Source organism: Gobio gobio (genome assembly GCF_949357685.1).
Source record: "Gobio gobio genome assembly, chromosome: 16".
NCBI classification, from domain to species: domain Eukaryota; kingdom Metazoa; phylum Chordata; class Actinopteri; order Cypriniformes; family Gobionidae; genus Gobio; species Gobio gobio.
The window spans coordinates 4185500-4200566 of NC_137109.1; the positions used below are offsets into that span (position 1 = coordinate 4185500).

General features: G+C 40.0%; 1 protein-coding gene across 2 annotated transcripts in view; it reads right to left on the reverse strand.

Annotated features, from left to right (window-relative positions):
* Positions 1–13932, reverse strand: part of tcirg1b (T cell immune regulator 1, ATPase H+ transporting V0 subunit a3b) — a 34497-nt gene extending 20565 nt beyond the window's left edge. The window contains exons 1-3 of one of the 2 annotated variants that reach the window (XM_079839520.1): positions 13774–13932; positions 11961–12080; positions 7291–7369 (exon numbers count right to left, since the gene is read on the reverse strand). In XM_079839520.1, the coding sequence (XP_079695646.1) occupies positions 7291–7369; positions 11961–12077 (196 nt within the window). In that variant the 5' untranslated portion in view covers positions 12078–12080; positions 13774–13932. Of the gene's footprint in view, positions 1–7290; positions 7370–11960; positions 12084–13773 lie in introns of both variants that reach the window. The other variant, XM_079839519.1, reaches the window with a different exon arrangement.
* Between the last annotated feature and the right edge of the window lie 1135 nt (positions 13933–15067).

Consider the following 15067-nt stretch of genomic DNA (forward strand, 5'->3'; position numbering starts at 1 on the left):
TATTAGATGTAGCTGTGTTGCTTACATCATGTCTGCCTGTCATGTTTTTACCCTTATACGGTTTTTAATTGTAACAGTAGCAAACCCACAAGAGTGATCAGATGTTAACTTGCACTTTAATATTCAAAGTCTAATGTGGCGTTCACACCGGACGCGATTCGCGTGAATAATTCGCGCTAATCGCGCGAAGGTGGACGCGTGTACATTGTGAGTTTACTCGCGCGTGACATTCACTGCACAACAGATGCGAATTCGCGTCATAGGCGGGGCTTCCGCCAGCGGCTCGTCTCGTTGAGAAATGGTTGACATGGGCTGTGTTTACATGTCTTTTTTTTGTTAATATCTACTGTTAATGTGTGACAAAACGTAGTTAAGACTTTTTCAGTCGATAATGTAGTTGTTTAAAGCTCAAATCTGTGGTTTATTTATATAAACAGTGCCTATTTGAACATTTTATCTGGCGTTTTCAGAGTTGTGAGCTCCAGTGGATCAGCGGCGCTCATTAACTCCGGCAAGAGTAACCTTTCCTCAGCCAGTTCTTCTGCCGCTGGCTCTGATGTCTCTGTGGCGTCTCGAGCTATAATTCGTCTTGTAACGGCCGATCTTTGGTCTCATGGATCTATAATTTGTTCCCAGGCAAATCGTTTAGACTGAGGGCAAAGAAGTTTCATTACTTTATATTTTTAGGCTATAACTGTACGTTGCAGTTGTAACGTTAGCCTACTAGCACTGACTTTGAATGTTTGACTGCATTGTTTGCTTTATTTCATGCATAGCTTGTTATACATTACTTATACTTTTGTATTATTGATCAAACATAAACTTGCATTTAACAAAAAGAGACTGGGTTGTGTTTCATGTCATTTAAAGTTATCACAGTGATAATCATATTGTCTGAACCAGATATTAATATACAGATTTTCTCCTCATTGTTGTCACTACTAGAGCAAGCTCCTGATTGGTTAACGCGGCGCGAAATATCCGCCAAAGTTCAGATTTTTCAACTTGAGCGATTCGCGCGATTTCAAAACGCTCAATTCGCCTCCTTCGCATCGTGCGAATCGCGCCGCAGAATGCCATTTCCCGTCTCTGCATTGACTTAACATGTAAATCACTCGCGCGAATCGCGTCCGGTGTGAACGCACCATTACAGTTCATACTGGGATATGTGCACTTTAAAAAAAAATATATATGTATATTTTTAAAAGAAGCCTATGCTGAATATGCTCACAATTTTTGCCCCAGACTTATTTGATGAATAGAAAGTTTAAAAGAACAGCATTTATCTGAAATAGAAAGCTTTCAAAGAATCCTAAAAACAATTTTTTTACACAACTGTTTTTAACACTGATAATAATCATAAATGTTTCTTGATCATCAAATCCTCATAGAATGATTTGTGAAGGATCATGTGACACAGAAGACTGGAGTAATTATGATAAATTCAGCTTTGATCACAGGAATAAATTACACTTTACTATATATTCACATAGAAAACAGCTATTTTAAATTGCAAAAATAATTCACAATATTACTGTCCGTTTCTACTGTATTTTTTGGTCAAATAAATGCAGCCTTGGTGGGCATTAAGAGACTCCTTTTAAAAACAAGAAATGTTGATATAGCTTTTTATTTTGGCAGAAACACGCAGGAAGACCTTTTATTAATTTATAAATGATTCTCATTATGAATTTGGGAAGATGTTTGCTGCATGTTGCGTTCTCAAATGATCATTTGGAGCGACTCAAACATGTAGTAGCCTACTTGCAGAGAAGCATTTACTGCAAACAGAAACTGAAAGCTATGCTGTACTCCGTCCAAAACATGCAGCACGTCAGATAAGATATTCGCACTAAACCATATCACATTCTCAAATCCATCCATTCATAAAAAGGTTACCGGGCAACACGTAGCACCGTTTCAGCGCTGATTTTTCTCGCACTTTGGACTTTGAACCCTGGCTAACAAGCTTATAGTGTCCAGCCAATGGTGCAGCAAGCTCGTGCAGCGCTGTCAGAATCAATCCGTGCATTTATTAGAAAGCTTTTTTCAAAAAAAGTGCAGTTTATCTAGTAACTGTTTACAGGGTTCCTACACAATTTTCATTTCAAAATTCCATACTTTTCCAGACTCAAATTTCCAGACTTCCCTACAGATTTTTCAGACCATATTCAACTTGTTCTGATAAATTGTTTTAAAATTCAACTGCTAACAAGTGTTACATTCTAAAGATTTAGTATTGGCGGTTTTGCCTTTTATTAGGATAGGATAGAAAGTAGCTAGACAGGAAGTAAGGAGGGAGAGAGAGGGGGGCGGGATTGGGAAAAGTCCATGAGGCAGGACTCGAACTCGGGTCTCCCGAAGCACAATGCCCACAATGCTATCGGCTCCGACAAGTATGTTACACTCTGAGTCAAAACCTCTATGTAGGTTATCATGTTAAATTTGTAAATTTGAAAATTGTAGCTACTGTTGCTTGTACAAGTCAATTTAACACCAAACCCAGTCAAGTTCAAAGCTCTAAATCAATACAATGTTATTCATATTTGTAATTTTGTACATTTAAATTAGAGATGCACCGATTGATCGACCAGGGATCGGAATTGGTCGATTTTCTGCATGTTCAGTCTCACGTGTCTCTAATTTTGAGCCGATCCGTCTACATGCGGCTGTGAGCACGAGCGCGGCTGCGACGTTGATGTCATGAACGAACGAAATGACTTGAAAAAAGATTTGTTCATTTTGCTGAACGAGATTCAAAGAGCCGAGTCAGTAAATTGATCCGAACTTCCCACTACTACTTTGGCCTAGCATATGGCTTACAATTGCCGCCTCCCCCATGTTGGAGATGTCAAATGATTTGACATAAAGTTTGCAAATAGCTTTCTTTGTAAAATTTGAATTCTTTGGCTAACCAGGCTTTATATTTAGGATCGGCAAGCCAGCCCTCGGAAAACTTGCATTTTCCCATTTTGTTTGCCGTGAAGTCCACACTCAAATGGAAAAATCAAGCACAACGTTCCAGGTGTTTTTAGTCAAGCAGTTTGAGGTAGGGGCGTTGTGATGGCAACTGCCGCCTAACAACCTAACAACCAATCACTGCAGACCTAAACTCCAGCAGATCAAGTGTAAAAATGATCGGCAGCGCTGGCAGACTGATCCAAACGCCATGAAAAAAAAAACAATTGTATATATTATATATTTATTATATACATTTAGAAATTCTTAATTTTATTTTTAGAAAACTAAATAGGGACAATAGTCTGGAAACATAAATATTTTTCCATACTCTGATTTATTTTTTCCATACTTTTCCAGACCTGGAAATTACTCAAATCAAATTCCATACTTTTCCAAACCCCGTAGGAACCCTGTGTTTAAGGCCATTTCGTGATTTCAATAAAGCAACATGCATCAAGTAATTTAATGTGCTCTTGGGAGCCCCCTGGTGGCGAAGAGGGCCCTAAGCAGCCGCTTACTGTGCGTTCACACCGCCGCCGGCGAGAGCGTCAAAGTGGCCGGAAGTCATTCATTTTTAATGGGAGCCCGGCGGCGAGCTCCGGCGAGAGCGGCGCGGCGCGTCTTGGACGATTTGGGCGTCAAGGAGAGTTGTGCTGCGTCCCAATTCGCATACTATCCGTACTAAATAGTATTCGAAAAAAGAATTAGTATGTCCCAAATCGTAGTATGTTGAAAAAAGTATTCCAAAGATTCCCGGATGGTTTACTATTTCCGGTCAGAATCCGAAGTGCAGATCGATGCGCACTCTAACGGCTGATATTGCCCACAACCCATTGCGAGATGGACGAGGATTCGATTAGAACTACAAACGCGGATAAAAAGTGTTAAAAAACTACAAACATGACGGTTACGCGAGTCTGACGGTTAAGTGGAGAGGATTAGATAAAGTGGTTTAAGTGAGCAATTATCAGTATTTAACCTGACAAAAGGATATTTATTCAATATTATCCACATTACATTTCACCTGCAGCAGCATTGAGAAATTTTGTAATGATACGTTTGGCCATTAACTTTGCAAACACATGAGAGGAGAACGAGAGAGGAGAACCCACGAAAGGCAGATCAACGAGCGACTACATTTCTCTCCGATACGGTAGGAAATTAAATTTAAAGTGGGGGATTTGACCTGTGACGATGATTGACAGTTAAAAGGGACGCACGTAACAGAGTCCGTTAAAGATGACAAAGTAGTATGTCCCAAAGCTTGCATACTCTTCTGCTACACACTCAAAAGTATGTACTTTTTCTTCACAAAAAGAGTACATACTTTTAGGACGTAGTATAAGTAGGCGAATTGGGACGCAGCCTTGAAGTCAGGTCAACTTTATGGTAATGAGCTATGACGCGGTTCGGCGGCAGCCGGCGGCAACCAATGGGAATGTAGAAGTGCTCCGCTTGAGATGATTCTAGAGAACGCAGCGCTGTAAACTTCGGTTCCTACCACATTAGTTCCCAAGCAAAATAGAGGAGGTTGATCACTGCTGGTGCGGCGGGTTTGATAAGAAGACGTGCAACATTATTTATACACCACACAAATGGCTTTTAATTGGTTTATTTCGTTAGCACACATGTAACTATATTTGTTAAGTTCTTTCCATCGATCTGCTTTTTTAAACTTTCACATTTAAATGATTTCATGAGGTTATATTATACGGTTATACCCTACTTGTGGTCAGTCAGCACAAACGCCGATCAACATGATTGTTTGCTTTGCAGCCCCTTTAAATGCTGTTTCAAAAAAGACCAAGCATTCGATCTACGTCAGAGCGGCAGCGCGTCCACGAATCTTTCTACAGCGTCGATGGCAGGGCGGCCAGAGCGAAGTTTGACGCTCTCGCCGGCGGCGGTGTGAACGCACAGTTAGTTTGCTTATGCCTTGGGCCGGCTCTGCCATTTCTCTTTAAAATGAGCAAATTGAAAACATGTTCAATGAAAACATGCCAATTTAGGAAAAATTCGCAAAAAAGTTGCGCTCTTGCGTGGTGGTTTTTCAGCCAATTCGAAAAAGGAATATTATGCTAATATCTTAATACGATCATTCTTTGAAGATGCCACAGTATGTTTGGACCACAGACTTTATCAAACCATGGATGTAGGGTCCGTGACATCAGCCGTAGGTAGAGATGCTCCGATCAGCATTTTTGGGGCCGATCACCGATCACCAAGATCATGATCTGCCGATTGCCGATCACAGAATGGCAGGGGAATGGGAATCTTTTATCTATAATCTTGCAGAGTTTGCACCATTTGTAGAAATGAAACTAACTCTAAATTAACTGAGTCAAGATCTTGAAGAACCACCAAGTGTTTATTTTAGAAAATGAGATAACTTAAGGCTACCTTTCACAAATAAATGTATATAATAAATGTATATAATTATCTCACCTAAATATTTGATCATGCAGTGCATTTTTGTTTTTAAAAACAATTTTTCAGGTAGGTCTAACATTACAGGGAGTGCAGAATTATTAGGCACGTTGATTTTCTGATCATATTTTTTTTTCAGGCACATTTGACCAATTCCAAACCACAGTAATCCTAATAACTACTATTGATTTAGTATTTAATAATGTATAAGTGATATATAATTGTTCATGAAGGCTGGAAATGAAAATCACCTTATATTCAGGTGTGCAGAATTATTAGGCATGTTTTCTTTTACAGATAAATTGAGCCAAAAAAGAGATTTAACTCAGACTGAAAAGTCAAAAAGTATTAAATGCCCATGAGAAGGATGCAATACTAATGCAATACTAGACATTGCAGTTAAGGCGTGACCATTGGACAGTGAAATGCTCGTTGGGTCAGCAGGATCTGACAAAAACAGGTGGTGAAGAAAAGACACCTGTTAACTGCAAAAGAATTAAGAATTAAGGTGAAGAATTAAGGGTGAAACCATCAGGAACCCTTTAGTCTCCAGCGCCACCATTTTCCAGAGCTGAACCTACCTGGAGTCTCCAGAAGTGAAGGTGTCAGGATCTCAGAGACTTCAGTTAGGTAAAGAATCCTAAAAAATGACCCCCACTAGATAAGAATCACAAACTGAAGTGTTGTAAAATACATGAAGAAGGTTTTTTTATAGGCTTTATGGACAGATAGGTGGAGAGTGACTCTTGAAGGACCAGCACCACATCCTCTAGTACCACTGTTTGAAGAATTCATCTTCCAGAATTTTAGAAATTTTTCATTTTAGTCCATCCTGAAGTCCGTTTTGCAGAGATGGACTAAAAATGAACTCCCAAACGTGCTGCCAGATTCTGGAAGATGAATTCTTCAAACAGTGGTACTAGAGGATGTGGTGCTTTGTCGTTTGGACAAAAATGTCCCCATTGAACTCCATTAAAACTGCTATTTTTAATCCCAGGGCCATTTAACTATAAAATTATGTAATCTTTGTTAATAGGCTTTCATTCTGTTGGAAAGGCTTCAAAATGTAAATTTTTACTATATTTTTTTTACTAGATGGAGCCGTTTTCTCAGGTTTGGCGTATAAAGCAAATGCTCACTTTATTCCTGTTTTCTGTTTATGCATATTATAAAGACAATTTGATAAATTATGCAGCTATAACTGTGTGTGTGTTAGTATGGATGTCAGAGTGTGGTGTGTATGTGTGTAATAGGCATGTGCCGGTGCTGCGATTAATTGCTGTAACGTGAACGAACGTGATCATCGTTATAGGGTGTCATAGATATATTGATCGTAGATGCCTCATTCTACTGATCCGTGCAGGTGCAAATGAGGCATCTATGTATACATCTATGACCACACTCGTATTTTGACCTCACTTAGCGTTCGATCATGTTCGTCTGATAAGAGGTAAAATAATATCATAAATACTGCTGGGTTTCTCAGAAACTGATGGTTTGGCTAGATAAGACACTTATTCATCGTCTGGTGTCGTTTAAAGCCCTTTGAAACTGCACTGAAACTGTCATTTGAACCTTGAACCGTTTGGAGCCCATTGAAGTCCATTATATGGAGAAAAACCCTGGAATGTTTTCATCAAAAACCTTAATTACTTTTAATTTCTTTTAGAAAGAAAGACATGGACATCTTGGATGACATGGGGGTGAGTAAATTATCAGCAAAAGTTGATTTAAAAGTGAACTAATCCTTGAACAGTGGTTATTATGGCTGATGCCAGCTGATAATGCTGCAAAGGCAGAGTTTCCCAGACCAAAGCTTGCTCTGTTTGGGATGATGTGCACGGATGACTGGCGTCCCAGCTCACGCTCTACGGTTAACAGGAAGAAGAGAGAGACACTCACCGAAGGTTTTCTCCAGCTCCTCGCATCGCCTCACTTCATTCACGAACTTCCTCTGGAACGCGTTGACATTGGGATTGAGCTGGGATCAAGAGTTCAAAGATCATCATCATCATCCTCTACGTGATGTCAAGACACTTCATAACACATGAACATGAAGCACAGGGGTCGTAAAGGGCTCATATGATGCTTTCCTTTAATCTGCGCATGTTTACCAGCTATAATGTTACAAAGCAGTAGAGCTGCACGATTAATCGCAATCGAACCGCAATCACGATTTGGCTTCTGTGCGATTATGAAAGGCTGCGATTTTAAATAAATAAATAAATGCCCAGCGTGTGTGTGAAAAGCGGCTCTGATATCAGTAAACGCTGCTCCGTCTGAAAGCACTAGCAGTTTGAGTCACTTATAATGTGTGTTTGAAAGAACAACATGTGTCAAACATCTTCACAAACTAGTAATGTGAAGCGTTCATAAACCCGTTCAACAAAATACAACGTTTAATAACATGTTAAGACTCACTTTAAATCGTCAGTCGAGCTGATGTGGCTTCTTATCACAGAATGTCAATCAGCACTGAATACTTTATTATGATGAAAATACCCGAGAAGGCTTGAAGAACTCAAATACACCATGTCTTGTGGCAGAAGTATTATCTTCATATTTAATCAGTCAAAGCGTTTCTATCTTGTTTTCTTCAGCTACAGCGCGAGCTTCACATCAGGGATTTCCTGAAATTATGACTTCTCTGAGGCGTCTGTGGAGTTTCTGCTCGAGGGCGCCCTCTGGCCTCCAGTATGAATTAAACTTTTGGGTAGAAAATAAGAAAAATAAAACTTCTCTCTAAATAAATGTATATGATAATCCATGTGTTTTTCTTCAATGTACAGGAGTTTTAATCCCCACAGTGGATGCATAAAAGGCTCATATTTCATATTAAAGACATAGACTTTAAGAAATTGATTTCACAGATAAAAAGCACAGATTTTTATTATAATAATTGTTTTTTACAATAAATCCTTAGACCTTTCTGATGATTTTTTGTCATAAGCAGTCTGCATATTAACAGGAAACCCATAATTTTTTAGTTTCTGTAAAATATAAATATTATTATTATACTGTTATTTATATTCTTAAATGCTCTATTTATTTTTTTAATAATAAATGTTATTGCAATAGTAATATTTCTTATTTTTATTTAGCAATAATAATCATTATTATTAGTCATATTAATATATAAACAAAACATTTTATATACACACTTCTCATTTGTAAAAAATAATAATAATCGCAATCGCAATTTTATTCAGAATAATCGCAATTGGATATTTTCCCCAAATTGTGCAGCCCTACAAAGCAGTGTGAAATATTATCATAATGCCATCCAATGTGTCCTCAAAGAAAGAAGGCGAGGCCTCAGTGAACTGTAGAGTTGCATCAGACGCTGAGTCGATGCCAAAGCAAAACCCTGGCCCTGTGAAAATGGATGAACGTTTGTGTGTGCAGTGCAATTTACAGAGGACAGCTTCCCGAACGCATAATACTGAACACCGTCCAATCAGAAGGCACTGGTTCAGCTGGCCAATCAGAGCACTCTGAGCTTCCAGAAGGCGGGGCTTTGTAGAAATCAGAGCGTTTCAGACGGACTGAGAATAGAGGTGCCGCAAAAATGTAGAAATAATGGGGTTTTTTAGATTTAAAGTAGAGATGCACCGATTGCAATTTTCTTGGCCGATTTTTTGTTAGGGAGATCGTCCGATACCAATTTTTGCAGATTCCGATTTTCTTTCTAAGAACTATAATTGACAGCATATATAAACAAAAATCCACTTTTTCTTCAAAGCAAATTTTTGTTTTAATTATAAAATAAATGATTAAACATTACAACAGGATCTTCTCGCACTTGAACAACTCTCAAAAAATAAGTGTTCTGTGCCTGGAAAGAAGTAGAAATATGTTTTATGAAACAAAACATTATAAATTGACCTTTTCCTCTTTTTTACTTGTCTTACAAAAGTCAAAAGATCCTATGAATGAACAAACCTGAAGTGTACAGTACTCCTGCAAATAATAGTTCAGTAATTTGGGTAATAAATGTTGCCAGCTAGGGATGTCACGGTACCAAAATTACAGTAGTCGGTACCAATACCATAATTTTACGGTACTCTGTACCAATTTCGGTACCACAGCTAAATGTTTTTTATATTTTTTTTATATTTAACCATTTTAAAAAAAACTTAATACATTTAATAATTTATTATTTATGATGATAATCATTATAAGTAAATAATACATAAACATTTAAAGGCTGTCTGCTGTTTAAAAAGTAAACATTGTTTATAAAAAACGATCAAGTGAAAAATAATCAACAATCTAGGCATAATTATTATCATTATTAGTAGGAGACGTATATAGATATTACATAGAGCTGGCGCTAAATCTACTGTAGGCTACAACAGTAGCCCAATATATTTCTGTCAATTTAAAAAAATTTTAAACCGAACTTTTATTTTGACGGGTTGCCGTGAAGACCCTTGAGTGTCTGTGCTCAGTTTTCTCAAATGAAACGGTAAATTCTCATGAAGTGACGGTTTATGCGTTCGGCTGGTCATAAAGACAGAGTGTATTTAGGCCACGCCCACACCGGGGGGGAAACAATCCAACGCTCTTCATTGACTTTGCATTGCGTGAGGCTGCATCCTTGTCATTTCGGACTTATAACAAAAAACAGAACAATGTCTAAAAGCTGATATGAGACAAAGTGTACAGCAAACAAGCTAAAAATCACAGAAATAAGTTTTTATAAGCTGTCGACCCAAAAAAACGATAGTTTAAGGAGACAAAAGCAGATAAAGGCAGTAAAACGTGACGCTTCAGCTGAAGAATGGGGACATTTTGGGATCCTGACACTCAGTGTGTCTCAGTGTGTGTGCTGTAAACATTTTGTCACTGTTAAGTCAAATATCCAAATGTCAGGTTTATATATGATATTTACTGTCTCTGATAATGTTCTCCTCCAGTGTGTGTAGTTCTCAGTGTAATATAATGTGTCTCAATGGCATGTTTCCACTTTTTTGTTCTTAAACGCTCGTTTTTTGGGTCAACAGTTTATAAAAACGTCTGGGTTTTTGCTTCTGGGTTTTGTGTAGCTTGTTTGCTGTACACTTTGTCACATATCAGCTTTTAGACATTGTTCTGTTTTTTGTTATAAGTCCGAAATGATAAGGATGCCGCTTCACGCAATGCAAAGTCAATGGAGAGCGTTGGATTGTTTCCCCCCCGGTGGGCGTGGCCTTCAGATTATGACGCGTGTCGCTCTGTCTCTATGAAGTCCATTGTTTTCTTTGTAATTGCTTTGGTCTTTTCGCTGCTTATACCAAGGAAAGATAGGAGAGGCTGCAGACCTGTGGCTGTCTCTGAGCTCTGGCCAGCTTTAGCCGTTTGACCTTTACTAACGTTACCTTCCTCAAACTGGACATGTTCCGCGGGGTGTTTTACAAATGGCGTAATTAGTGTCTTCTTCGCTGTTACGTCAACGTCGCGGCCGCACTCGTGCTCACAGCCGCATGTAGAAGGATCGGCTCAAAATCGGAGACACGTGAGACTGATCGGCCGATCATGCAGAAAATTGGCCAATTACGATCTCTGGCAGATCAATCGGTGCATCTCTAAATTTAAAGGGTTAGTTCACCCAAAAATGTAAATTGTGTCATTAATGACTGACCCTCATGTGGTTGGACACCCGTCAGACCTCCGTTCATCTTCAGACACAAATGAAGATATTTTAGTGTAAAGCTGATGCTGAGAAAGGCTTCAGATAGGCCTCCATTGGCATTCAGTACATTTACACTCACAAGACCCATAAAAGGCACTAAAAACATCGTTACAAAGTCCATCTCACCACAGCGACTCTACAATAATTTTACGATGCGACGACAATAGTTTTTGTGCGCAAAAAAAAAAATAAAAATAACACCTTTATCCAGCTTGTTCTTGTCTTCCGTGTGTGTCTCCACGACGCATGCGTGAGAATATGAGCAGATCCGGCGTTCGGGAATCCATGAAATGCCACTTTAACCCCATTTTGAGAACTACGCCGAGACCTAAAGCACGATCAGTGTAGATCAACAGCTGAGATACGCGCGTCTTCCTCTGCTCGTAAACAAATCTCTTCTGGGTCATGTGTCCGAACGCCGGATCTGCTCATATTCTCACGCATGCGTCGTGGAGACACACGGAAGACAAGAACAAGCTGGATAAAGGCGTTATTTAGATTTTTTTTTTTGCGCACAAAAACTATTGTCGTCGCATCGTAAAATTATTGTAGAGTCACTGTGGTGAGATGGACTTTGTAACGACGCTTTTAGTGCCTTTTATGGGTCTTGAGAGTGTAAATGTACTGAATGCCAATGGAGGCCTATCTGAAGCCTTTCTCAGCATCAGATTTACACTAAAATATCTTCATTTGTGTCTGAAGATGAACGGAGGTCTGACGGGTGTCCAACCACATGAGGGTGAGGAATTAATGACACAATTTACATTTTTGGGTGAACTAACCCTTTAAGCATGTTAACCTATTCTACACCCTATAAACAAGATGATAACTTTAGAAACCGCATCACACGACCCCTTTATGAACACACACAGAGACAGGCGAGCAGAAGTGCCCTCACGTCTCTGAACTCCACTATCCCCAGCTCTCCCAGTTCGCTGACACAGTTGTAGGCCGATCCGGACTGGAGGAACAGCTGCACCAGACACACCTCTTCACTGCGGAACAGAGCGCCCATGACCTGCTGGAGCACAGGCACACGTCACTTCCCCTTCTGCTCGGAGTCAGTGTGTGTGTGTGTGTGTGTGTGTGTGTGTGTGTGTGTGTGTGTGTGTGTTCCTCACGGGGCTTTTCATCTCTTCTGCTCGGAGTCAGTGTGTGTGTGTGTGTGTGTGTGTGAGAGGCTGAGTGTGTGTTCCTCACGGGGCTTTTCATCTCTTCTGCTCGGAGTCAGTGTGTGTGTGTGTGTGTGTGAGGCTGAGTGTGTGTTCCTCTCTGGGCTTTTCATCTCTTCTGCTCTGAGTCAGTGTGTGTGTGTGTGTGTGTGTGTGTGTGTGAGGCTGAGTGTGTGTTCCTCTCTGGGCTTTTCATCTCTTCTGCTCGGAGTCAGTGTGTGTGTGTGTGTGAGGCTGAGTGTGTGTTCCTCTCTGGGCTTTTCATCTCTTCTGCTCGGAGTCAGTGTGTGTGTGTGTGTGTGTGTGTGTGTGTTCCTCTCTGGGCTTTTCATCTCTTCTGCTCTGAGTCAGTGTGTGTGTGTGTGTGTGTGTGTGAGGCTGAGTGTGTGTTCCTCTCTGGGCTTTTCATCTCTTCTGCTCGGAGTCAGTGTGTGTGTGTGTGTGAGGCTGAGTGTGTGTTCCTCTCTGGGCTTTTCATCTCTTCTGCTCTGAGTCAGTGTGTGTGTGTGTGTGTGTGTGTGTGTGTGTGTGTGTGTGTGAGGCTGAGTGTGTTCCTCTCTGGGCTTTTCAGGCTTTCATAAGGACACTTTTAGTAATGACTGTAAAATCACGGGTTACACACTAAAGCCTTCGGAAAGACCGGAAAATGTCCAGAGTGCATCAGTAGCTTTGCTGTTTTACACATTACATTTTGGTATAATAATAATAATCATAAACACTCTGAAAAACAGATTCAATATACACCGATCAGGCTTAACATTATGACCTAATATTGTGTTGCTGACCCGTCTCTGATGGCCTCCTCTAGACCCCTGAAGCTGTGCTGTGGTGTCTGGCACCAAGATGTCAGCAGCAGATCCTTTAAGTCCTGTAAGTTGCGAGGTGTGGCCTCCATGGATTGGACTTGTTTGTTCAGCTCATCCCACAGATGCTCGATTGGATTGAGATCTGGGGAATTTGGAGGCCGAGTCCTCACACTTGCCCATTTTTCCTGCTTCTAACACATCAACTCTGAGGATAAAATGTTCACTTGTTGCCTAATATACCCCACCCACTAACAGGAGACCATCAGCGTTATTCATAATGTTATGCCTGATTGGTATATTATCTTGATATGAACTGGAAACTGTGTGGTATTTGTCAAATGCTCAGTTTGTAGATTTGGGCCACACCGGTCACACAGTTCATGTTTGACCTTAGAGGTGACATGTGGGTCATGTGATCTCCTCATCACGTGCTTCATCACAGGTTCAGATAGAAAATGCAAATCAGGGCAGCAGTTCCTCTTTCTGGAGGAATTCAGCTGCTTAATATTTAAACCAGGACAGTTTTAAAACCCCTCTGATTATACTGTATCATTTATATCGGGTCCGAGTTACTTTACACTCTCTCCACACCACAATAAAGTTTCATTTTCGTTTTCCCGAAAGCATAAAACCTCATTAAAAGCATCAGGAGCAAGTTTCTATCGGGAGTTGATCAGATTAAAGCGGGTATTCGTGTCAAACACCAGTGTAAACACGAGATCTGCACACTTACCGGATGATGAGACACCGATAACGATTGAGTTTTCTCCTCTGGCGATCCTCGCACGGTGTGTCTTCATGGAAGAATAAAGTTTGAACAGCTGCACTCAGAGGGAATCACGAACTTCCCGTTTCTGCGGACGGTCACGTGACTGCGGCTCGTCACGTGACTTCTTCTTCCAGCTGCTTTTATTGAACAGGAGGTTGTTATTAATTTATGCTATTTTAATTTATAACGTATGAACATTTGTATCGTGTCTTATGGGTATGTAAAAAAAACTGTGTTATTAGTTTTGTTATTAGTATATCTTGTCGTTTTTCTTTTTTTGTCTCACGTTTTTTTTGTGTATAATCTTTGAAATATTGTATTTTAAAAAAAAAAAAAATCTCTAAATACTCTACATACATGCGTTCACTTCACCACGCCGTATTTACCGGAATCTTGAGATGTCAACACGTGACGTTGTGCTGTTCACGCATAGATGTATATACGTAGAACCTCATTCGACCGCTTCAGGTACGTCGACGCGCCGCCATTTTGGAACGGTCAACACTTCAGACGCTGTCATCACTTGCATAAAAGAAAAACACTGCGCAGCCTCTGTAAAACTCCTTAAAACCCGGCTATTTAAATTCCCGAAGAAATGGGATAACCTTTCACATGTGAGAATGTGTTAGTTTGTGTTTTATAGCCTATATGTTTTAACTCAATATTACAGGTTTTTAACTAGTGTACTTTTTAATGTTGTTTCAACGGCTCTGGCGTGAGGTGCAGCGGTCACGTGGTACTCTCTAGAATCTCAGGTGAGTCTCAAAGCGAAAGTGTTTGACAGACTTCTGGATTCTGACCGTCTGAACTCCTGCAGGTGAGCTTTAATACTTACACCATGAACCTGATCTGGGACGGATTTCACATGAGTTAGTCAGTGTGATGATAATGATTAGGTTAAGTCACATATTAACTTATAGGCTACCGGTTGTAAAAGTATAAAAAGGAATTACTAAAACAAACCGTTTTGTGGACATTGATGTTGTAGAAAGTAATAGGCTAATGTTTTATTATTTTTTTAAGGTTTTATTTCCAGTTTTATGATGTTGTTTTGTGATAATGCAGAAATAGGGCTTGGATGCCGCGTTGCATTCTGGGACGTGGCGGCCATGTTGATGGCCTCGCGAATGTAAACAGGGGAGAAGCAAAAGAGTTGGGAGAAAGAAAAACTACGTTAAATTCCCGAAAAGGACGTGGAATTTACCGGGATACGTTAAATAGGGAAGACAGGGACGGGTATATGGACAAAATCGGAACT